Genomic DNA, 26,258 nt, shown 5'->3' with positions numbered 1-26,258 from the left:
TACTGCTTGGCCTGCTGTGTTCATCCAGCTCTACACCTTGTTATATCAGCATCCTGGTAAACCTCTTCTGCGCTCGCTCCAAAGCCTCCACATCCTTCCTGAAATGTGGCAACTAGAATTGAATGCAATGCTCTAAGTATGGCCTAACCAAAGTCTTATAAAGCTGTAACATGACATCCTGACTCTTGTACTCAAGTCACCGACCAAGAAAGCAAGCATGCTATACGCCTGCTTTCCCACCCTATCTACTTGCATGGCTACTTTCAGGGAGCTATGGACTTGAACCCCAATCAATGCTGTTCAGAGTCCTGCCATTATCTGTATACTTTTCCTCAACATTTGATCTCCCAAAGTGCAGCACCTCACACTTACCCGGATTAAATTCCATCTACAATTTCTCCATCCATATCTGCAACTGATCAATATCCTGCTGTATCCTTTGACAACCTTCTACACTATCCACAACTCCACTGATCTTTGTATTGCCTGCAAAATCACTGACCCACCCGTCTGCATTTCATCCAAGTCATTTAAATATATCATAAATAGCAGAGGTCCTAGTATGGATCCCTGCGAAACACCACCAATCACTGACCTCCAGCCTGAAGAACACGCTTCCACCAATACCCTCTGTCTTCTATGGGTAAGCCAATTCTGAATCCATCCGAATTTTGCTTACTAGTCTTTTGTGTAGAACCTTGTCAAAAGCCTTTGAAAGTCCAGATACACAAAACCTACTGATTCACCCTTGTCCATTCTACTGGTCACATCCTCAGCAAGTTGGAACAAGTTGACAGATTAGAGCTTAACAGAACTCTTCTCAGTTTTATGTGTTTTTTAAAGTACTGCCATCATCTTGCAGTTCAAGACACTTTCGTGCAATGCCCCTCTTTTTCTTCTAATCCTTTCTTTCAGAGTGTGGTCAACTACTTTAATTAACCATTTAATTAAAGGGATTTCCAGAGAAATTGTTTTTTCTGCCCCCAGTCACTTCCTCATCACCTCCACCATATGCTGGACACAACACAGGGGCAGTCACAAGGAATTATTTATCAGTTTTCTGGGGGTTCATCGATCAGAAACTGGATTGGATTAGCCATAAAAACACAATGGCGACAAGAGCAGGGTAGGAATTCTGTGATCAGTAACTCACCTCCTGAGTCCCTAAATTCTGTCCACTATCTAAAAGGAATATGATGGAATATTCCTCAGTTCACTGGATGAATGCAGTTCCAACAGCACTGAAAAAGCTTGACACCATCTAGGACAAAGCAACCCATTCACCACCTTCATCATTCACTCCCTTCACTACCGACAGCCATTGGCAACAGTGAACCATCTACAAGATTCTATAGACAGGTTCTATAGACAGCACCTTGCAAACCTTTGTCTGCTACCATTTAAAAGGACAAGGTCAATGGATACGTAGGAACACGATCACCTGCATCACGCAACATTCTGAGTTGGAACTGTTTCGTTATTTCTTTATTGTTGCTATGTGAAGTCCTAGAGGTTCCTTTCTGACAACATTGTGGATGCTCCTACACCCCATGAAGTGTAATGGTTTTAGAAGTCAGCTCACCACCATCTTCTTTAGATCAATTAACGAGGGGCAATAAATTCTGGCCCATCCGGCGATGTCCACATCCTATGAATGAATATTAAAACAGTTAAATAAGAAGGATAGTCATTGAATGTAACAGGACCGCTAATGAGAACGAAGACTTTAGACTGGGAGAAATAGATTTCTGTTTCTCCATTGGAAAGGGGGGACTCATAACTTTTAACAGGGTTCTAAGTTTTGGGAAGCTAATTTTTAAAATAGCGACTGTTATATAGCATTAATCTCATAGAGATGCTGCGAGGTTGGTTTGTGATGATGAATAATTAGGAAAAAAAACATTACCCAAGTCTGGAGGACCCTTTGGCTTGCTGAACGCTCTGGAGATGGTAACATGCAAAGAGATGACTAAGTATAAAGACAGTTGAAGACGGACTTCGAAAAACATGAATAGTAGAATGGCAGCCCGGTCAGGTTTGCAAGAGCTGATGGCAGTTTTTCACTGGTGACAGCACCTTTAATCTTGTACTCAGCACCATGGGGCTACTGGAATCATGAAAATATTCTCAATCTGTAGTGTGTCATTTGTTGTATATGTGTCTGAAAGTGTTTAAAACACTTAATACTTGATTGCGTGCAGTAAGCAACACCCACTGTGGTGTCACAGAGATTTAGACAGAGTAAATAAGGAGCCGGGAGGAGGCAGACCTAGGGCTAGTGTGTTGTTAATAGTCTCTGTAGTGTTATATGTTGCAGTAGTATAACAAACTTCATATTGTTTACTCAGAAAGTCTTGTCTCATTAGACCAGAAGAGTGGATATCCTCATCTACATGAGACCATTTTGGACTTGAAGGAATTCATACACAACCTAGTGACAGCGGAAAACTTCTGCCATAATATAGCCATCAGTGGTGACCAACACTGTCTATAAATGAAGCCAATAAAGAAAAATTCAATTTAGAGTTTCAAACAAAAAAAGCAGAGGAAAAGCAGCTGGTGACCCAGTGGATCTCAAGAGAAATAGATACTGTCAATAACAAATCCCATAACCTTGTGGCAATACTCAATACAGAAGAATACTTTCTAAAATGACACAGAAGGCATTTCAGACCTGATAGAAAATATGCAGAAACAGAAGAGGCTTGCGCCTCCAAACTAGAGTTTGAGAATGCATTGTGAGAGGTGGTGGTCCTTGAAAGCGGCCCCCAGCCTGAGTTGAGTAAGTGAACTGATGAAACATTAAGCATCGCAAAGACAAAGTCATTTTACATCCTTTATCCCTAATGACTGACTAAAATGCCACACTTTTAAAAACAAGTTATCGAAACTCATTGTGCATGGTGTTTGCCCTGCTGCTTTATTTAAGTAGTGGCGGAAGCTGTTTGCAGGTGATCCAGAAGCAGGGGGTGTATGCAGAATGGGATTTGGCTCACAACAAGTAGCCAATTGGTTTGTGAAATTGTGATCAGTCATGGGTGCCAAAGATCATCAGCCTGGCAACGTCTCTTTGACTGGTTCCTGGGTAGCTGAACAGCTTGTGCATGTGATGATACAGTAAGAAAGCCTCTTGGAAGACAGGTGGTGTGTCTCTTTTTGCAGTAAAATATCTAAATCTGAAGAAAGTTGTTGCCCTTAACTAGTAATGAAGAAACTTTGTAATTAGTTTACGAATTGCCGTGTGCCTTCTGTAAAGAAGTGACAATGGAGAAAGGAGTTTGAGCAACATAAAGCGTTGGCAAGAAAAAGGATCATCTCAGCAAACCCTGTGGACTGTTGCTATTCAACTGTCCACCCATATAACCAATTTTTTTGTGTTTGTCTGTGTCTATCAAAGTGCATATGTAAAGGCTTTAAAAGGGAGTTAGAGTGTCACCCAGTCATTGATAGTTCCATGCTGTTTACTTGAAATGAGAATTTACTTATTTGTAATAAACAGTAATTCTTGATATGTACGAGAACGTGATCAGTGTTTTCTGTTAACTGGATTCTGACAGATAGGTAAATTGGGGACTTTGCCTACTTTGATTTGATCATAACTTTTATGGCAATCTTGGGTCGTAACAGCATTCTGTGAGTCAAAACCAAAAATCCTTTCGAGAAAAGGGAAAGTTTAAATTGGCACAATACTTCAGGATAAAGGGATAGTAATTTAACCAAACAAAAGTTAACCTTAAAAAGAACATTCCTGCTCTAATCAAGTGGCACAGCCATAACTTAAAACAGGCTGGGAAGTGAAACTAAGAGGGGCACAAGGAGCGATTCACATTACTTTCATGTTTACGTATGAGAGTTGTTCAAATCTGGGCCAGGAACTGCTTTCTTTTTCAAAAAGACGGTTGGAGATGCTGTGCTGATATCTCTAAAACATTTCTCTCCCTGTTTCCTCAGCTTCCATGGAGACTGCTTCAAGTCGTAACAGTTTTTCATACTGGGAGGAAATCATGTTAGTACGGGCTCTGAGTACATCTTTACTGTTTTTCACTTGTAGGAAGTTTGGATGATACTGAGAGAAATCAATCTTTCTGTTTTATGAAGAAACGTGGCAAAAATTAGTTTTTTAGTGAGAGACTGTGCACAGGTGAAAAAGGGAAAATCTGGAATGGGTATGGAATAACTTAAATTATTGTATTCAACTTTTATTTACCAAAACCACTGGACTGTCAGCGGTGCATGCGTTTTGTTGGCCACAGGCTTCCTGTCTGTTCAACTTCCTATTTTTCGGGGAACAGGTGTCATAATCATAGAGTCATAGAGCTGTACAGTACGGAAACAGACTTTCCGGTCTAACTCGTCCATGCCGACCAAATATTCTAAATTAATCTAGTCCCATTTGGCCCATATCTTTCTCAACTAAGTGGTGTAATTATACCAGCCTTCACCACTTCTTCCGGCAACTCATTCCATACATGCACCAGCCTCTGTGTGAAAAAGTTGTCCCTTAGGTCCCTTTTATATCTTTGCTTGTAACTTCACAATCAGTCACTTGTGAAGGTAGAGAGTTGGCTAGGATTTTTTTGCTGAACTCCACAGTTGTTTTCCCATGTGGCTCTCTCGAAACTCTTGCACTCTCTCTTTCCTCTTACTTAAAGTATTGTTTTTGATTTTTTTCTAATGGTCCAAAAACAAAGCAAAAACTTACAAAAAAAAAATTACTGCTCCAAGAAATTGAGGAAATCAGCTCCAACACTGAAAAAAACTTCAAAAAAAAGGGAGATAGTAAGAACTCCAGATCCTGACCCGAAACATCAACTTTCCTGCTCCTCTGATGCTGCCTGGCCTGCTGTGTTCATCCAGCTCCACACTATGTTATCTCAAAAAAAGGAGAATTCTCTTTCTCATCCAATGTCAATACCATCAGTTGCTACAAGCAACAAACCTTTCTTCATGAAAGTATTGTGCCATAGGCATTCTTGATTTCTTATTGGGTTTTTTTTTTGTTTGTTCATGGGATGTGGCCATCGCTGACTGGGCAAGTATTTATTGCCCGTCACTAATTGACCTGAAGAATGTGGTTGTGAACTACCTTCCTGAACTGCTCCAGCCCATAGCACATAGAAACACCCACAACTCTGTTAGGTATTTCAGAGATTTTGATCGAGTGACAGTGAATGAATGATAATATAACTCCAGTGATGTGTGAATTGGGGGGGAATTAATGTCATACTTGGTCAAATGCTGCCTTGATATCAAGAGTGGTCAATTTTAACTCACATCTGGGGTTCAACTTTGTATTTCAAGGCTTCAACAAATTTACCTACAGATCTGAAATATGACTGCTTCCTTCGGTCTGCTGTGTGATATTGCAATGGCATGACTACATTGTGTCTGTTATCGTCTTGTGCCTGCAGCAACCTTAGAGACATCATAAGCTCTTAAACCTGTTCAACAATTCTACATTACTCTGAAATATGACAGCTAATTTAATGGATTGCAAGCGTTGTGGTATGTGGTAGCTTTCATGACATCAAATTGCGACACTAAATGTCAAAACTTTAATAACTATTCAGGGATTGAAAGAAACATAAATAATTCTTTCTGGAATAAACTGTTTCCTGGGATGAAAGGGACATGGAGAAACTGTTACAAAGGAATTGAAAACAACACACCAATGAACCATCTGTGGGAAGAAGGAGTTGAAGCAATATAAACTAGCTGTTTCCGGGGAGAGAGATGGTAACACTGCTTGATAATCTGCTGCCTTATAGGAAATGGGCAATTAAGACTGCCTGTAGAAGGAGTATCCTGAGGTAAAAGTGTTAATTGCGGGAAAGTTGTGTTTTAAACAGACAATTAGTACCGAATGTGACAAGGAACAAGGAAACTACTCTTATAAGAAGGCAAGGTACAGACTTGATGACTCAGAAGTGTAATCAATGTTGTGGATGAATGGATATGTAAGAACGTCAATAATATCACATCAGAACCTTCACAAGACAGATGAACCAATAGGAATTCAACTTCAGGATTCTTTAGTAATCGGACTCCAGAGAATAACACAGTACAGGGATCAAAACCTGGACATTGTGAGATAGGTAGTGTTGTTTGGATAATTAGCTAATATCCCCATTAATCCGGGGAATGGCTAAACTGAGTTGGCAGACTCAACTTGATTACTTGAGGGGCCTTATTTTGGTTGCTACGTTCAAGAAAATGTAAGTAATTTTTTCAGTATTAGATTGTGAGATTTATTACAGTAATTGAATTAAAGGTAGTGTGTTGTAACATTCAGACAACAGAACACTGATATTCATGATAAGCTAATTTTTCAGAGGAAGATTAGCTGACCATTCGTAGAATGAAAGCTCTTCCTATTGTAAAATTTACATGTATTGGTATAACATGAGATTTAAGCGCATGGACGAACTGAAGATCATGAAGTAGGAATTCTTCATCCCACTAGCATCAGATCTTTATAAACATAAAAACAATTTAAGGTTAAACTAGGTAAACAATCTATTGACAAGGAGTTGAGCCTGTGGTTCACATCTGGTTGAGGAAATTCTTCACCTAGCTATCTCTCTCCATGAGGCCTCCATCTGACAAAAAAGCTTCCTTTCTTCCAGAAGGAGCGTGCTCAATTGCTCAGTTTTGGTATGCACACCCATGATTGCCAGCTACTGTAGCCTCATTGCATAGGGATTGGTGTCAAATGTATTTCATCAATTGATTCTTACACCTGTGGTAACTGGCCATCTGTAGAATTTGACAGTGCTCTCTCTCTGCCTTTGTCCATTTCTAAGAGTGCAGTTTTTTAAGGATAATCCAGAAAAAAAAATTAGTGATGGTTTTCAGATGGTAACCTGTAAACACCCATTTTAACTTATACAAGATATGCCACAATGCAGAAAATAATCCCACCTCTAATATAGTAATATAAACTTTAAATTATATAGAATTGTTTATATCCATTCAGTTTAAATTTATTTCACTTCCATGATAACTAAATAATTCTGAGCAATTGTAATTTCATTTAGATATTCTTCGAGCAGGGGGAGATATTGTAAACTATGCAGGTAAGAAGTTGTAAATTGCCATATTGCAATTAATATTTAATTTAGAAGGATGCAAAACAAAGTAATTGTTTAACACTATGCATGACCATTTTCTTTCCCACAGGTGATGCAATGTTGGCACTATGGAGAGAGAGAAGGAAAGAACTGAGTGAAATTCTTACTTTAGCTGTAAAATGTAGTCTAAATATCCAGGATAAATGTGATAACAAGGAAACTGAAGTCGGAGTCAAACTCAGAGTGAAAATAGGTAATTACTAAGTGTTCATCAGCAGCTGTTGTAATCTTGTCCTATTCAATTTATCTATTGCAGTGAATTTGGAACTGTGTGTTAGAACAAACAGCAACAGATAGGTTATTGATTGTTAAACCTGATTCATAAGCACATGATATTTTTGTTAATACTTGAGCTTGAATTTTGTACTCTTAGTTCTTAAAATATTTTTGAATCAACTATATCTGTTACTTTTTGCTTATTAAAGTAACTTAGTTTCTAAAATGCAAAGGGAATTTTCCATTAAGACCACAAACTGCGCTGTAATATTCTATGTTCTATGTTCTAAGACATAGGAGCAGAATTAGGCCATTCTCCCTATTGAGACTGCTCCGCCATTCGATCATGATTGATATGTTTCTCAACCCCATTGTGCTGCCCTCTCCCTGTGACCCTTAATCCTTTTAACAATCAATAACCTATCTATCTCTGTCTTAAATATAAAAACACCCCGGGACTAACACTAACACTTTATCTCCATTAACAAAATTACAAATTTTTGTTCTCTTGACTGCTTCTTGTTTCATCACGTGCTGTGCTACTCTTAAATGCTGTCTAGTAATCTCACCTGCTCTATTTACTCTCTCCCTAAAATTTGACACATAGTCCAAATATGTAGTCTCTGAAAACTGACTTATCAATTTCTCCTTAATTAATTTCATTGGCCCTCTCACCTCATGGTCTAAAGCAAATTCAAATGGACTGAATTTGGTTGGTTCATTAGGTGTATGCATAATTATAAAAGGTACAAATGGAATTCCTTTATCCCAGCCCTCTGGATAGTCTTGATTATAAGCCCTCACTATGACTTTTAAAGTTTGATGCCACTGTCCTAGTATTGCCTGCAATTCTAGATGGTACACGGTGGATTTGAATTTGTATCTTCCTTGAATAATTTTGATGTCAAATTTGACCCTTGATCCGATTGTATCTCTATGGGTAGTCCGCATCTAGTTAAAAGTTTGAGTAGCTCTTAGATAATCCTTCAGGCCATGCAACTGTGTCATGGAAAGGCCTCTGGAAATCTAGGAGGCACATCCATTATGGTTGACAAATACTGATGCACACTTACAAAAGGTTCCTGAAATGCTAGAAGAGGGGTATTAATGGTTCTTCTTTTATCACTGCTTGAGGTTTTCCTACAACCTGACAGGTGTGACATGTCCGGCAAAATTCCACCATATCTTTATGTACTCCAGGCCAATAAAAATGTGTTTGTATTTTGGCTTGAGTTTTCCTTGCTCCCAAATGACCTCCTACTTGTAATTCATGTGCTACTCGCAACACCTCCTTGTTGTAACCCATCAGTCGTACAACTTGTTGAACTTTTGCCTATTTTTCATCTGCCTGTATATTTGACGGTCTCCATTTCCTCATCAAGACTTCATTTTTAAGATCGTAACGTTCTGGGATACACTCAGATTCTTCTGTTTATGCTTTTTGATACAACTGTTTTAGTCTTTCCTCTTTCTGGTGTAATTCAGCTAACTTCTCTGAACTAAAAGTATCCACTTTGTCCTCCACCTGTTCTTTTTTGTTTCTTAACCATTTGATCAAACATAGTTTCTGATAATTGAACTTCAGCTCTCTTTGATTTCTCCTCTTTCAACCAGTGGCTTTGTGATCTTGTTACCACACAGTCAGGGCAAATCCCAGGATATACTTCCTGAAACACCTCAGTTGTCTGATTTTCCACTAGATTTTCAACCACAGTGGGCATCACTCCAACCTGTGAACCAGTTGTATCATTAGTGAGGATAAACGGTATTTCCTGAACTGAGAATTTCTTTTTTACTCCTACCACCGCTTCACCACTTTTCACCGGACTCTCCACCCTCACCTTATACAGTGGAACACTGTTCTTGTCACCATGAATTCCACATAGAACATAGAACATAGAACAATACAGCACAGTACAGGCCCTTTGGCCCGCGAGGTCGTGCCGACCTATTATCCTAAGATCAAACTACCCTGCATACCCCACATTTTACTATCATCCATGTGCCTATCCAAGAGTCGCTTAAAAGTCTCTAAAGTATCTGATTCCACTACCACTACCGGCAGCGCATTCCACACGCCCACCACTCTCTGTGTGAAGAACCTACCTGTAACATTCCCCTATACCTTCCTCCAATCACTTTAAAATTATGCCTCCTTGTAATACTCATTTCCACCCTGGGAAGAAGTCTCTGACTATCCACTCTATCTATGCCTCTCATCATCTTGTATACCTCTATCAAGTCACCTCTCATCCTTCTTCGTTCCAATGAGAAAAACCCTAGCTCCCTCAACCTTTCCTCATAAGACCTGCCCTCCAGTCCAGGCAACATCCTGGTAAATCTCCTCTGCATCGTCTCTAAAACTTCACGCCTTTCCTTTAATGAGGTGACCAGAACTGAACACAATATTCCAAGTGTGGTCTAACCAGGGTTTTATAGAACTGCAGCATGACCTCACGGCTCTTAAACTCAATTCCTCTACCAATGAAAGCCAACACAAAATACACCTTCTTTACAATCCTATCAACTTGGGTAGCGACTTTGAGGGATCTATGGACGTGGACCCCAAGATCCCTCTGTTCCTCCATACTGCCGAGAATCCTGCCACTAACCCTGTATTCTGCATTCAAATTCGACCTTCCGAAATGAATCACTTCACATTTGTCTGGGTTGAATTCCTTCTGCTACTTCTTTGCCCGGCTCTGCATCCTGTCAATGTCCCGTTGCAACCTATAACAGCCCTCCACACTATCCACAATTCCACCAACCTTTGTGTCATCGGCAAACTTACTAACCCACCCTTCCACTTCCTCATCCAAGTCATTTATAAAGATCACAAAGAGCAGAGGTCCCAGAACAGATCCCTGCGGAACACCACTGGTCACCGAGCTCCAGGCTGAATACTTTCCATCCACTGCCACCCTCTGTCTTCTATTGGACAGCCAGTTTTGTATCCAGACAGCGAAATTTCCCTGAATCCCATGCCTCCTTGCTTTCTGAATGAGCCTACCATGTGGAACCTTACCGAATGCCTTGCTAAAATCCATATACACCACATTCACTGCTCTACCTTCATCGATGTGTTTTGTCACATCCTCAAAGAATTTAATAATGCTTGTGAGGCATGACCTGCCCCTCAGAAAGCCATGCTGACTATTTCTAATCAAACTGTGCTTTTCCAAATAATCATAAATACTATCTCTCAGAATCCTCTCCAATAATTTGCCCACCACAGAAGTAAGACTGACTGGTCTGTAATTTCCAGGATTATCCGTATTCCCTTTCTTGAACAAGGGAATGATGTTTGTCACTCTCCAATCTTCTAGTACTACTCCAGTGGACAGTGAGGACGCAAAGATCATTGCCAAAGACGCAGCAATCTCTTCCCTCGCTTCCCGTAGTAACCTTGGGTATATCCTGTCCGGCCCAGGGGACTTATCTATCCCTCATATTATTCAAAATTTCTAGCACATTCTCCTTCCTAACATCAACCTGTTCGAGCATATCTGCCTGTTTCATGCTGTCCTCACAAACGTCAAGGTCCCTCTTACTGGTGCATGCCGAGGCAAAGTATTCATTAAGGACCTCCCCTACCTCCTCTGACTCCATGCACAAGCTCCCTCCACTATCCCTGATTAGCCCTACCCTCACTCTGGTCATCCTCTTGTTCCTTACATAAGCATCGAACGCCTTGTGGTTTTCCTTAATCCTACCCGCCAAGGTTTTTTCATACCCGCTTCCAGCTCTCCTCAGTCCATTTTTCAGTTTCTTCCTGGCTAACTTGTAGACCTCTAGAGCCCTGTCCGATCCTTGCTTCTTCAATCTTAAGTAAGCTTCCTTCTTCCACTTGATTAGGTGTTCCACATGTCTTGTCATCCAAGGTTCCTTCACCTTACCATCCTTTCCTTGCCTCAGTGGGACAAACCTATCCAGTATTTGTAGCAACTGCTCCCTAAACAACCTTCACATTTCTGTCGTGCATTTCCCTGAGAACATCTGATCCCAGTTGGTGCTCCATAGTTCTTGCCTAATAGCATTGTAATGCCCCCTCCCCCAATTAAATACTTTCCCATACCGTGTACTCCTATCCCTCTCCATGACTGTAGTAAAGGTCAGGGAGTTGTGATCACTATCACCGAAATGCTCTCCTACATATTACCATCTTTTCTGGCATTACTCCTTCTGAATTACATATCTCCTCATATGCTCCCCTATCTCTTAAATTCTTTATTTCTTTACCTACTCCTTCTGTCACACATGAGTAAACCTTATCCACACAGATAAATTCTTTAAAGAGACCTGGTGCTTTCTTCTCAACTAACCTCTGACCAGGCTGTACATTCTTTTTCAGCTTTTTAGCTTCCCCTGTGCTTTCCTGTACTATTTTAACAAAACCTATTGGCTTATCTTTTTTTCCCACATCCGTCTTCTCAGTGCTTTTTCTAAACCACCAACATGGCGACATTGTGCGTCTTACTTTATTCCAGTGAAAACACCTGAGCTTTTTCACTTCTCTCTCCCCTTCCTGGGTTTCCTTTTTACCCTATGATAAACTATCTTTACTTTCTTCACTGTGATCACCATTTCCTTTACCATCCGAGGATTTCTGTTTTCCCCAGTTTCCATCCCTCACAGATTGAAATTGATGTTGGAAGCCAAATGTTGATTTATGAATTATTTATTTATTGATGTATGAAGTTCATATCATCTGTCATTTCAGTTGCTAACCTTGCAGTCTTAACTCTCTGTTCTTCAACATGATTTCTCACTACTTCAGGAAGTGAAGTTTTGAACACCTCTAAAATACACCTCTGTAAGAGTGTCATATGTTTAATCTATTTTCACTGCCCTCATCCATCTATCAAAGCTACTTTGTTTGAGCCTTTCAAACTCTGTGTACATTTGACCAGGTTCCCTCCTTAAGATTCTGAGAACTAAGTTGCCTGTAGGCTTCTGCCACTGGTTCACATGCACTTAAAATGGCTTTTCTTCACCTCATCATTCTCCCCAGACACCTCCTCTGACAGTGATGCAATCACCTTACTAGCTCTACCTACCAACTTTGTTTGAATCAACAATACCCACATGGTCACCGGACATTTCACTTGTTAGCCACTTTCTCAAATGAAATGAAAAAGACTTCTATAGCCTTCTCATCAAACCTAGGCAACTTGGACATATTTGAACAAATCCCCACCAGGTCTTTGGCTATGATGGCATTGTTCTCCATCACTGTCCTTATCACTGTCCTTGTTACCACATAGCCTGCCATTACACACTACCTGTTATTAGTCACTAATAGTCCCCATTAACAATGATTCACCCTCCCAGCCTGATGGTTATCAACTCTTTGTCTGTCCAACTGCTCTTCTCTCTCTTTAGGCCCTATCCCATCGGTTACTCCCTACCCCATTCCCCTCCCTTTTTTTCTGCATATAAACTGAAGTTTTCCCAGCCACCATCAGTTCTGAGGAAAGGTCACTGGACCTGAAACGTTAACTCTGTTTTTCCCTTCACAGATGCTGCCAGACCTGCTGAGTTTTTCCAGCAACTTTGTTTTTGTTCCTCATTGGTAATCCCACCTTCTGTCTCAGCCACTGCCATTTTAAGTTGACTTTCACTTTTCAGTTCTACCTTCAGGTATTCAAAAGTTCTCCCTTTCTTCCTTTCAATCATAACTCAAACTGTTTTATTTTCCTTTTCATATTCAAGCTGTCTTAATTCTTTTACCCTTTGTTCCGCTGCAGTTATCTCTCTCTCTCTCTTTTGCTTTCGCCTTTACTTCAAGCTGCTTCATTTGTAATTGAAATTTAGCCGTTTCCATTGATTCCAACTGCATTTCTGGCAATTGTAAGTGCTGAGCTATTGCTGCAATCATCCCTCCTTTCCTCATGGGCACAGGCAAACTCAATGCCAGCTTTGCCACCAATTCCAAAATCTTTCCCTTACCTTCTGTAAACCACCCCAAGTGACTTCTTCCACACCCAGGAAACCACTGAAAGCCGTGTTTACACAAGGCACACCTTATTTAAATCAACCAAATGCAACACCTGAAAAGAGAACACTGACACTCACCACTCATTGTCTTTGAGTCCGGTAATTCTACATGCAAACTGGAATCAAAGATTTTGAGCCTGACAAGAGCCCCCCATTTGTTATGGACCAGACCAAACACCCCCAAAATATATCAACAAGGTAGCTTAGACCTTAACTTTTATCCTATTTACAGGCAATGTCTAATGCGTTGCATTCCAGATGTGATTTGATTGGTCAACTTACTAGGCTCTAAGCAAAACACACTTTATTCTGACACCATGGTTAAAACACAAGCAAAAAGAGAAGAATTGGCATAACTTTAGCTCTATCGAAATAGTTAACAAAATGATACACATTTTAACTACTACTCATCAACTTTTCCAATATAGCAGCATGCCATAAACACACCCTTGGCAAAGGCAAATTCAGCAAAACAGGTTTCCCCCACTTGCTCTCCTTCAATCCAGGAGAAGGAACACCGACAGATTGAATCTAGCAGTGGAAAGAGAACGCAAGCTGTTTGAAACAGCAGAGAGAGAGAGAGCTGTAAGTAACAGCTTCAACTCCAAAACCCCAAATTCACCAACTGCAAGCCAAAACTCTAGGTCTGTGTGAGCCTAACTCCACCCACTCATGCTCCTTTAGTCAAATTTAAAATAAAACCTAAAGCTATTTATTCTGCCTTCCATGGAGCAAACGCAAGGTTTTCAACACGCCCATTCAAGAGTTAAGAGAACAGAAACAAATCCCTCTTAAAGGCACATTTCGTCATACCTGAGTTTCTTGATTACCAGTCCAGTGACATCACCACTATGCCACCATCTCCCACAAGTTACACGGATAGGTAAGTTACATTGCAGGTAGTGGCAAATCACCCATGAAGCAATGAAAGTGGGCTCTCTTACGAAGTTGCGAACTCAAGCTTTCGCATCGGCAGATCAACAGCTATTTAGTTTCACTGTTTGAAGGCTTTAAACCGATCATTTTCAATGTGAATGGCTTCCTGGTCTCTGAGCCAGAGATTCCTGGTTTCAGCACCAATAAGTTGATGAAACAGGTCACTGGCAGTGCCATAAAGTAGCAGTTGCATAGCAATAACCTGTTCACTCACAATGTTGAGTTCCACCAGAGCTACTCAGCTCCTGACCTAATTACTGCCTAGGGCCAGGGGTGAAGCAAGAGTGACTAATCTTTTACTTCAGTGGAGCACTTGATTGAGTGTGGCATCAAAGAGACCTAGCAACATTGGAGTCAGTGGGAATCAGGGGAATTTTTTCTGCTGGTTGGAGTCATGTCAGGCACAAATTTGTGGAGGTCAGTCATCTCAGCTGAAGGGCTTCAGTGCAGGAATTGCTCAGGGTAATGTCCTAGGCCCAACTTGATTCATCAATGGATAACAAGGTGTGGAGCTGGAGGAACTCATCAGGCCAGGCAGCATCAGAGGAGCAGGGAAGTTGATGTTTCGGGTCGGGACACTTCTTCAGAATTGGGGAGGAGGAAAGGAGTGCAGAAGTAAATAGAGAGAGGAGGGGTGGGGCTGGGGAAGGTAGGTTGGATGGTGATAGGTGAGTGCAGGTAGGCAGTGGTCGGGATTGGTCAGAGAGGTGGGAGGAGGGGATGTGTGGGAGAAAAGATGGACAGGTTGTGTCAGGTCAAGGAGGCGGGGATGAGAGGGAGGGTTGGTCATGGGATGAGGCCGGGAGTGGGGAGATTTTGAAACTGGTAAAATCCACATTTAGGCCATCGGGCTGTATGCTCTCAAGGTGGAATATGAGGTACTGCTCCTCCAGTTTGCAGGTGGTATCATTGTGACACAGGAGGAGGCCCAGGATGAACGTGTCATCCAGGGAGTGGGAGGGGGAGTTAAAATGGTTAGCGACTGGAAGGTGTTGTCGTTTGTTGCAAACAGAGTGCAATTGCTCTACAAAATGGTTTTCGAGCCTCCGCTTGGTCTCACTGATATAGAGGAGGCCACATCGGGAGCAGCGGATGCAATAGACCAAGTTGACGGATGTGCAGATGAACCCCTGTCTGATATGAAAGGTTTGTTTTGTGCCTTGAATGGAGGTGAGGGGGGAGGTGTAGGGGCAGGTGTAGCACTTCCTGTGGTTGCAGCGAAAGGTGCCAGCGGTGGTGGGAATGGTGGGGAATGTGGAGCGGACGAGGGATTCATGGAGAGAGCAGTCCCTATGAAAGGCAGATATGGGTGGGGAGGGAAATATATCTTCGGTTGTGGGGTCAGATTGTAGGTGGCGGAAGTGCCGGAGAAGATACATTGGATGCGGAGGTTGGTGGGGATGTGAGGACAAGAGGGATTTTGTCTTTATTTTTGTTGGGGGGAGGAGTTGTGAGGGCAGAAGTGTTGGAAACGAAGTGTTGGAAACGCAAGAGATACGGTTGAGGGCATTTTCGATCACTGTCCATCATAAGGTCAAAAGTGGAGATGTTCGCTGATGATTGTATAATATTCAGCGCCATTTGTGACTTTGTGAAGTTAGTGCATTTCTGGAAATCAGTAATGAATGGGAGGTTGCTATTCAATGTGCATTTTTCTTCCAGGTATTTCAGCAGGAAAGCTTTCCAAAATAGTAATGGGTGATGAAGAATCTCGCTATTATGCATTGATCGGTCGAGCAGTAGATGAAGTTCGGAAAGCTGAAGGACTTGCTTCAGCTAACACAATTATTTTATCTCCAAATGCATGGGAGCTGTGTGATAGAGAAAATCTTGTTGTTGAAAAGATAGAAAATGAAAGAGCTGTGAGGGTAAACAAAACATTCCTCATGCATAGTTCATTTTGTAATATATCATTTAAGAACCTTAGTGTGTTTTGTCTTTATTACTTAACTTTGTTACACATTTCAAATACCTGTTATTCTTCAATTAATTGTTTGACCTGATATCCTATCCAAATGTGAGTTTCAGTGATTTCCATTTGTGCCGCCTGATCTTGCTTTCGTTGCTGTATTTTAAGTGATTGTGGTTAAGAACTTGACGAATTGATTGAGGTCAGCACGGTGGTTCAGCTTTCAGCAGTGCTGCCTCACAGCACCAGGGACCTGGGTTTATTTCCACCCTTGGGCAACTATCTGTGTGGAGTTTGCACATTCCCCCTGTGTCTGCGTGGGTTTCCTGCAGGTGCTCCGGTTTCCTCCCACAGTCCAAAGACATGCAGCTTTGGTGGTTTGACCATACTAAATTTCCCATAATGTCCTGTGATTTGCAGGCTAGGTGGACTATCTATAGGAAATGCAGGGTTACAAGGATAGGGTGGAGGGGTCAGTCTGGGCAGGATGCTGTTCAGAGGGTCAGTGTGGAGATGATGGGCTGAATGGCCTGTTTCCACACTGTACAGATTCTATGATCTCAGGGGATGCTCCATGAGCATCAGCCACAGGCAACCTGAGTCCACAGATATTGTCTGATATGTGGCAGCCTCTAAGAACCTTCATGGCACCTAACTAATCCATTCATAGTCTGCTTTTGCACTGTAATCCTGAACCTCAGGGTTCAATGTCAACTATTGTTGCAATATTGCTGCAAGGACATTTTGTGCTTAGGGTCACAAACCAACTCTTAGACTGGGTTAGACTGCAGCTCTGAATTGCTTGTTTGCTCTTATAACACTCACTGTGTTTCAGTCCACCTGGATATCTCTGCCTTGCCTTTTTACACAAATAAAAACCGAAAGAACTGTGGATGCTGTAAATCAGGAACAAAAACAAAGTTGCTGGAAAAGCTCAGCAGGTCTGGCAGCATCTGTGAAGGCAAAAACAGAGTTAACGTTTTGGGTCCAGTGACCCTTCTTCAGAAGTGTTCTTTGTTTTTGTTGCCTTTTTTACACTTTGGCCTGCATCTAGAGATACCAAGCTCCCAGTACTGATGTATTACCATGTTGTTTAGTACAGATACAAAGCTATGGCCACCAGCAGTGCTCAGTCAAGTCAAGGGAGATAACCTCCAGTCAGAGGTTCCTGGCACTGTAAGTCAAGGGGAGCCTCTGATGCTAGTCGAGGAGCTTGGGTACAGTAAGTCAGTCCATTGGGATGATCAGAATCAGGATCCTCTCCTTAATAAAGGGTGAGGAGCTAAATGTCAGGCAGTCCACCACCCACTTTAATTCTTTCTGCCCTATTGTGGGCTGTTTCCTCATGGAATGAGAGAGAGGCAAGTATTAAGCAAGATCAAAGAGAGTCAAAGCTGTTATTTTATGCAGGTGGGGAGGTGGCCTGGACGAGTGAGTCGGCAAGGCAGAGGACATGCAGGGTTAGTGGAGTTGGAGGTTGGGGTGGGTGACAGGGAAAGATGGAAGATGTTGCAGGAAATAGAGTGATAAAGCCCAAGCCTTGTTGGAAGATAGGTACAGTAGCAGAGATCGAGTAAGTAATAACACAGAAATAGTAGCAAGACTAGGCCATTTGGCCCCCCAATCCTGCACTTCCGTCCTATAAGGTCATTGCTGATCTGCCCCAGGCTACAACTCCTCTTTAATTCTGGCTCCTCGTTGCACTCAGTTTTTCAAAACTAAAGTGTTAACCTCTTTAAATACTTTCAGTAATCCAGATGCCTCCACAACTCCATGAAACTGGACGAAACTAACACTTATTCAAAGACAATAAGGTTTGGCACTGATTTAACATTCAAAGCTCAATATAATTCTTTGGAATTATTGCACTTGAAACATTAACACAGTTTCTATCTCCACAGATGTTGCCAGACTTGCAGTTTCTCCAGTATTTTCTGTTTTTATTTCAGATCTCTCTCATACACAGTGCTTTGCTTTTATTTGAAATTATCCTTACACTGTTTGCAATTAAGGTTAGTGATGTACTAGAAATATTAAAAAAAAAAGTCAATTGTCAACAGACATAAGTGTTATGATGCAAGTTGATATTTTCGTCTTGAAATATGCTTTACGACAGGTGCGGTACATTAAAAGGGACCCTCACTTTTCAGTGGAAGACTATATAAAATCTTTTGGAACCCATTTGGAATATCAAGAAGTTGGTGTTAGCAAAAGTATGTTTTTTTCCATAGTTTCTTTTTTCTATGCTTGGTTAGCTACAAATTTGGGCTTTCAATTAGACATAAGAAGCTGATTTTTGATTCATTTACAGAGGCAATAAGAAAAACATCAAAGTTATTGCCAAACGTACAACTTGAATCTGTCCTCCGTAAATATCTCCTGAAAACAGTTTTACTAAAGGTATGAATTTTTCAAATGTTGCAAATCATTTTTCACGTGCATAATTCATTGCAAAATCAACTTTGTTAAACTTATTTGAAGAATTGTATCCATTTTTTGACATTCCATCTAGTCCTGGATGTATTAACTTCCATAATAGTTAACCTTGATGTCTTTAGCAATTAATGGATTTCAAAGATTTAACTTTAATTCTGTATCAGATTTATTCAGTAGTGTATGAATATATGCACTGTAGAAATTACAGTTTTCAGACTTATTCCTACTCTGTCTTTTTAATCTGAACAGGTAAAACAGGTTTCTGTGTATCAATGTTATTCCTTTAATTGCCAAAAGTATAAATCATGGCGGAGTGCTAGGCTTACTAGTAACAATAAACGAATATTTGCCACAGCTAAAAGCCTGGAAACATAAGAATATATTTTTCACTGCTACCATAAATCTTTATATTAAACAGAAAAGAAATACTCCTAACCTTATATTCCATATTGTTTCATTTTGAGGCAGACATTATTGTTTGGAGTGCAGTGGAAATTGAGGGAGTGAAGTTCTGTTTTCAGCCTATTGTCAGTGTATATAAGTGCAGGAAATTATTTAGCCGAAAAGTGTTGGGTGCAATCAATGGCTCACATGATGCATTGTAGCCGTGCACAATTAGTCAGAATGAATTCTGAAAGATTGGATTATGCTTAACTAACCATATAGGTTTTTTGGAGTCTTATTAATAAAAAGATATAATATCCTTGGATGCTGGAAAGGCCTTTGATTAGATGTCATTTGATAGGCTTGTGATAAAGGTGAAAATATTCGGCGACAGGGGATAATAGCTGAATGGTAGGCAAATTGGCTGAAAAAAGAAAACAGAGAAAGTGTAGTTAATCATTTCAAAGGAAGGCAGAAATTGCTGTTCTTTAAGTATTAGCTTTAAAGCCGCTGTTACTGTAATTTACATTAATAATGTGAATTTAGAAATAAGTAACTCAAGAACAAAACTTGCATATGTTGCCAATTTGAGAAATATAGCTAACATTGCATCATAATACCTGACAAGTTAAAAACTTGTAGAGGTGGCCAATGAATTTTGATCTCATTAAATATGAAGTGATGCACTTTGTTAGAAAAATAGAATAAAAAAACAGAAACATAACATTGCTGTAAAAATAAGAAATTAAATGGAATGGTAGAGTAAAGGGATCTAGGGATACTTGTGAATAAATTGTTAAGAATAATGTCGCAATTCAGCAATGAAGGTAAAAAGGCTAAGAAAGCACTGAATTTATTTCTAGAGGGATAGCTCTCAAAGTAGTGAGAATTGTGTTCATTTAGCATATAACCTCAGCGAAGCATTGCTTGGAGTCCATCCACGGCTCTGATCTCTGTGCAATGAAAGAAATACAGGGGAAACACTGGAGAAATGCTGGAGAAAATGCAAAAAGAAGGAATGGTACAGTAACTGAGATATTACAGTTAATAGAAATTTGGGGTTTTTCTCTTTAGAAAAGAGGAAATTCAGATGAGTCCTGATAGTGGTCTTTAAAATTATGAATGATTTGACCAAATAGATGTGTAATGAAACTTTTCGTTTGTGGGAGAACCCAAAACTTGGGAAGGGTAGGGGGAGGGGTTGTCCAGTTACAAGAAATCCAATAAGGAAAAAGAGAAATGTCTTTACTTAAAGTGGTTAGCATTGGAATTTACTACCATGCAAAGTGATTGGTGCAAATAGGTTAAGTGATTTGAGAAAGCAAGTGCTAAAAAAGACTAAAAGGTTAAGTTAAGGTACTTGCAATTTGACACTAGCAGTACTAGCTGTGCCAGTTATCTTGACCTATGCTGTATAATCCGTGAAATTATTATTGGTGCAACAGGATATGTCAATATAAAATTTCATAAAAATTACTAACTTTTAACACATTTAGTTTTGCAAATTATGCCTGTAGAGAGAGAGAGATTTAGGTCTCCAAATTATTGAATCACAGACTAAATGCAGTGCTGAAGGAGGCCATTTGGCCCATTGTGTCTGCACTAGCTCTATTATCTAGTGCCTATCCCCTGCTTTTCCTCAATATCCTGCACACCATTACTATCCAAAAACACATCCAATGCCCTCATGAATGTCTCAATGCCCTCTTGAATGCCTGTACCTTGAAGGGCAGATTTACAGATGTGCAATTACTACCTTTAGAATCAATCTTATTTTTTATTGTAAAAACAACAGAGAAAACTTCTACTTTAACTCCTTCCACTTCCTACAGACTAAGGGGGTGGCCATAGGCACGTGCATGGGCCCAAGCTATGCCTGCCTCTTCATAGGATACATGGAACAGTCCCTCTTCCACTGCTACACTGGCTCTATTCCCCACCCCTTCCTCCGCTACATCGATGACTTGTATCGGCGCTGCCTCGTGCTCCCACAAGGAGATTGAACAGTTCATCAACTTTACTAACACCTTTCACCCCAGCTTCAAATTCACCTGGTCCATCTCTGATACCTCTCTCTCTTTCCTGGACCTCTCTGTCTCCATCTCTGGTGACCACCTCGAAACCGACATCTATTTCAAGCCCATCGACTCCCACAGCTACATAGACTTCACCTCCTCACACCCACCTTCCTGCAAGAATGCGATCCCCTACTCCCAATTCCTCTGCCTCTGCCACGTCTGCTCCCAAGATGGGGCGTTCCACTCCCGAACATCCCAGATGTCCTCATATTTCAAGGACTGTAACTTCCCCCTCCGGTGATCGAAAATGCCCTCAACTGCATCTCTTGCGTTTCCCGCACCTCTGCCATCACATTCCCTCTCCCTAACAAAAATAAAGACAGAATCCCCCTTGTCCTCACATATCACCCCACAAACCTCAACATCCAATGTATCATTCTGTGTCACTTCCGCCACCTACAATCTGACCCCACACCAAAGAGATATTTCCCTCCCCACCACATCGGCCTTTTGTAGGGACCGCTCTCTCCATGACTCCCTCGTCTGCTCCCCACTCCCCACTCCCCACTAATCCCACCAACCCGGCACTTTTCTCTGCAACCGCAGGAAGTGCTTCACCTGCCCCTACAGCTCCCCCCACCATCCACCTCCATTCAAGGCACAAAACAAACCTTCCACATCAGACAGGGGTTCACCTGCGCATCAGTCAACTTGGTCTATTGCACGTGCTGCTCCCGATGTGGCCTCCTCTACATCAGTAAGACCAAGCAGAGACTCGGAGACCGTTTTGTAGAGCATCTGCACTCTGTACACAACAAACGACAATACCTTCTGGCTGTGAACTATTTTAACACCCCCTCACATTCCTTGGGTGACATGTCCATCCTGGGCCTCCTCCAGTGTCACAATGACGCCACCCGGAAACTGGAGATGCAGTTCCTCATATTCCGCCTCGGGAGCCTACAGCCTAAAGCCAAAACATGGATTTCACCAGTTTTAAAATCTCCCCACCCACCAGCCTCATCCCATGTCCAACTTTCCCTCTCATCCCCACCTCCTTGACCTGACACAACCTGTCCATCTTGTCTCCCACCTATCCGACCCTCCCACCGACTGACTAATCCCGACCTCTCTCTACCTGCACTCACCTATCACCATCCCACCTTCCTTCCCCAGCCCGGCCCCTCCTCTATTTACTTCTGAGCTTCCTTCCCCCTTCCCATTTCTGAAGAAGGGTCCCGACCTGAAACATCAACGTTCCTGCTCCTCTGATGCTGCCTGGCCTGCTGTGTTCCTTCAGTTCCGCATTGTGTTATCTCTGACTCCAGCATCTGCAGTTCTTGCTATCTCAGAGAAAACTTAATGTAGTTTTAAGTTAACTTTGGCTCAGCAATTGCAGCAAATAGATAAATTGCAGCAAATAAAAAGATTAGCATGCTTCAGGATATTTGAAGATTTGTCACTCCACAAAGAAGGGGATCCATGAAATATTTGGACAAATAAATGTCTGAGTCAAATAGACATAGACATGGATGATCAAATATCCCTTTTCCAAAAAAAAGTGTCTAGTTTGCTATCAGATCTGTTAATGATTTACTTATAAAAGTGAGGGATGTAGGATTTATCATTAGCATAACCCAAACATACCTCGTTGGAAATTCACTTGTCACTGTTCTGAGGAAGGGTCACCGGACCTGAAATACTAACTGTGATTTTTTTCTTCACAGATACTGGAAGACCTGCTGAGCTTTTCCAGCAAATTCTGTTTTTGTCACTAGTCACTATTTCCCAGTCAGTTATTTGCATTTATGAGTAACATCCTTCACACAATAAGTTGTAAAGCAATTGTCTAATTTGTCACTTCTTTCCAAGAGCTTTTGTCTCCGAAAACACCCCTAATTTTTAAAGTTTGGCAGTGTTAGAAATACAGCTCCAAAGTGTACTAAAGCAAATGATAAGGCTTGGGTTCAAATCCCACTTGTTCCAGAAGTGTGTCAATAACATACCTGGATTAGTTGATTAAAAATACAAAAAAACTGGATTTTTGTGGTATATTGGTAGTGTCCCTACCTCTGAGCGAGGAGGCCTAAGTTGAAGTCACAACCTGCTCCAGAGGTATGTAATAACATCTCTGAACAGACTGATTAGAAAACTTTTTTTTTTCGAAAAACTGGGTCCTTCCCAGTTGGGAATTGGCTTCTGGACAGAAATAGATTTCAGAAGCGAAAAGTGAAAACTGGTGTTTGTGCTAAATTACAAATTTACAACAAAATCTTTTTAAATCTTAGAAAGTCTTTTACTGCTTAATTTGGGATATGGATATTAATATGTTTAATATGATCGTTAATAATCTTTCAAAAATTCAAGCAAATGATATCCATCAGCTAATTCAGTGAGTCTGATCCAAAAATCTATATAACTGTATCTCTAACTGTATGCATCACATATCTGAGTCAACATTATGGATTCCTTATATAGATTGATGATGCAGTGCCTTTGGACTATTTGTCTGAAATGCGGCCTGCAACAGTGGTGTTTGTGAATCTACAGTTTGTGGAAAGTGCAACCATGTATCATCAATGCCAATCTATACAGGCTTGTTGCGTTGGAATTAACAATGAATTCAAACTTTATCGAGGAAGAATAAATAAGGTCTTTATGTTTGACAAGGTAAGTAACCAGCAGATGGCAGTAATATGTATTGAATATAGTTACAACTTCGTAAAATATTTCTTCTCTGTGCTGAAATTTGTGCTCCTTTCTTTCATCCCCCCACGTCATGCCCACCCCACCAACTTCAGCCAATATATAATACTGAAAGTGATATTGTATAAATGAGGCAATAATTCTCTCCAAATGTAAAACTCAGTTTGGTGTGAGATTGTCATTCAGTTGTCATTAGACCTGGTTTAAGTTAGTTACTTGGAAATCCACTTTAAGAGGAAGTACAATGGAAGATTCAACATAGACGTACCAATCATATTACATCCATTGACACAAAAGCAGTTCAGTTCTGCACAGTTGCATATCAAGTAAACACAAAAAATTGGAATTTGACTGTAAACAAAATGAATTGGTAATAAAACACCATGGATTCTTTATTTCAAGACAAGACGATATACAGATAAAGTTAACTGGGAGGCTGTTGTACACACATCTTTCAAGTCATGCTGCTTGTAGACGAAGAACAAGTCACAGAAATATACCTTCATGTTGTGTGGAGGTAGTAATGATTGACAGTATATCAGAACAGAAACAGCACTCATGGTAATCTGCTTCTGAACCCAATTGTACATCTCAGTTCAATGCAAATTTTAGGTCATTTACACCCTTCTGACAGATGCCCATGTAGTATTTCACATCTTGCCTACCTACTTGGTGTGGTAGTCATGGAAAGGATTGATAACTGAGATGTTCAACACATGAAAAATACAAGGGTATTTCAAGGGACTTTGTGAAAAGTTTTGGATTCCAAGCCTAGATCTCCAAATAATAATGCACAAATCCTTGTGAGGTGAGATAATGGTACATTTTAAACATGCTTCCAAGTACTGCCTCTCCCTACTTGTGTGGAGCACTCGTAAAGTAAAAACCGTGCTGTCCCAGACTGTTGGGTTTCTTAACCAATGCTTTCTGTGCCTGGACAACTCTGAAGGATCCCTGCAGCACAAGAAGGTAACCACGATATGATTAGTTGTGGTCTGTTGCTTGTTGACCATATATCATCATGAGAGCAGACCTACATATACAGGCATAGCTGAGCAGCTGAAGGAGGCAGAGCAAGAGAAGAAAGAAGGGCAAGGCAACCAATTCATACCTTAGATAGTAAGAACTGTGGATGCTGGAGTCAGAGATAACACAGTGTGGAGTTGGAGGAACACAGCAGGCCAGGCAGCATCAGAGGAGAAGGAAAGCTGATGTTTCGGGTCGGGTTGGGTCGGTTCCTGAAGAAGGGTCCCGACCCGAAACGTCAGCTTTCCTGCTCCTCTAATGCTGTCTGGCCTGCTCTGTTCCTCCAGCTCCATACTGTGTTATCCAATTTCATACCTTTGCCTTTAGTACAAGGTCAATTCCTTATTCACCTACACTCTTCCTTCTTCTACTGACCATCACTGCATTTTCTTAAATCAAATTTATAAATCTAATCATCCAGTATTCCCTACAAAATCAACAAAATACCGTTATGCATTCTTTTACTATCTGACTTCCAGATATTATTACTAGTCTAGTACTCCTATACAATGATAACTAAGGCAAGTATCACTCTTGGTGAAAGGCTGCTGACTTCTGATGAGGGAGTCTGTAATAAGCCTTGCAGGATTGACTCCAAGGTATTTCAGATCCTGGAACACTCCTTATTGGACTCCAACACATTGGCACGACTATTGGGAAGGCAGCATAAAGGGTTAATGGTAGAGTAGTGGAAGGAAGAAGGTCGTCATTCTAAGAGAGATTGGACTCCATGGAGCTACAGCCACTAACAAAGTGGTACCTTACCATCCTAGCAATCTTTTGGAGGACATTGGTATCACAGTCATGATGGGAACAATCTGACATAGTATGGCAGCAAGTACAGATCTCATAGCAGTCTACCATGACTGGATCTGATATGGGGAGCCACCACTCCCACACTGGAAGGATGTGTTCCAAGCTCTGCACAGTGCCCTGTATCACTACTGAGCTGGAGACTTCCATGCCCATGTACTGCTTCATTACAAGAACGTTTGTGAGAATGATACCTGGACTTCCGGGGTTGTTATGAGGAGAAATTATACAAATTAGGCCTATGTTCTCCAGAATTTAGAAAATTAAGGTCTGATCTAATCGAAGTCTTCAAGATATTAAGAGGAAAGGACAGGGTAGATAAAAATGAACTATTTCCATTGTTTGGGGATTCTTGAACTAGGTAAATTGCGAAAAAATGCTAATTTATGATAACTGAATTTACCCTTTTGTTTTCATTAATTCCAGGGATGTACATTTCTATGTTGTTTTGGCCTTCCTGGTGACAAAGGAGAAGATGAATGTGCTAATGCTTTACAATGCGCACATAATGTTCATGAATTCTGTAAAAAACTTAGATATGTCAGGTAAGCAGGTAAAATTGCTTAGATTTACAAGAGAGATCATAGAAAACCTAAGATAGTAGGAACTGCAGATGCTGGAGAATCCGAGACAACAAGGTGCAGGGCTGGATGAACACAGCAGGCCAAGCAGCATCATAGGAGCAGA

At 40.9% G+C, this 26,258-nt stretch overlaps 1 protein-coding gene across 1 annotated transcript in view; it reads left to right on the top strand.

The window, feature by feature from the left end:
- The window catches only part of LOC109914308 (adenylate cyclase 10), a 185,769-nt gene that overhangs the window by 2,819 nt on the left and 156,692 nt on the right, over positions 1 to 26,258 (top strand). The window contains exons 3-9 of the mRNA XM_048599218.1: positions 7,038 to 7,076; positions 7,180 to 7,323; positions 15,942 to 16,147; positions 18,305 to 18,401; positions 18,500 to 18,588; positions 23,505 to 23,696; positions 25,998 to 26,116. Coding sequence (XP_048455175.1) covers positions 7,038 to 7,076; positions 7,180 to 7,323; positions 15,942 to 16,147; positions 18,305 to 18,401; positions 18,500 to 18,588; positions 23,505 to 23,696; positions 25,998 to 26,116 — 886 coding nt within the window. The remainder of the gene's footprint in view (positions 1 to 7,037; positions 7,077 to 7,179; positions 7,324 to 15,941; positions 16,148 to 18,304; positions 18,402 to 18,499; positions 18,589 to 23,504; positions 23,697 to 25,997; positions 26,117 to 26,258) is intronic.

The sequence above is a fragment of the Rhincodon typus genome, chromosome 7 (genome assembly GCF_021869965.1).
Source record: "Rhincodon typus isolate 14 chromosome 7, sRhiTyp1.1, whole genome shotgun sequence".
NCBI classification, from domain to species: Eukaryota; Metazoa; Chordata; class Chondrichthyes; order Orectolobiformes; family Rhincodontidae; genus Rhincodon; species Rhincodon typus.
This window is presented reverse-complemented; position numbering and strand designations above follow the sequence as displayed.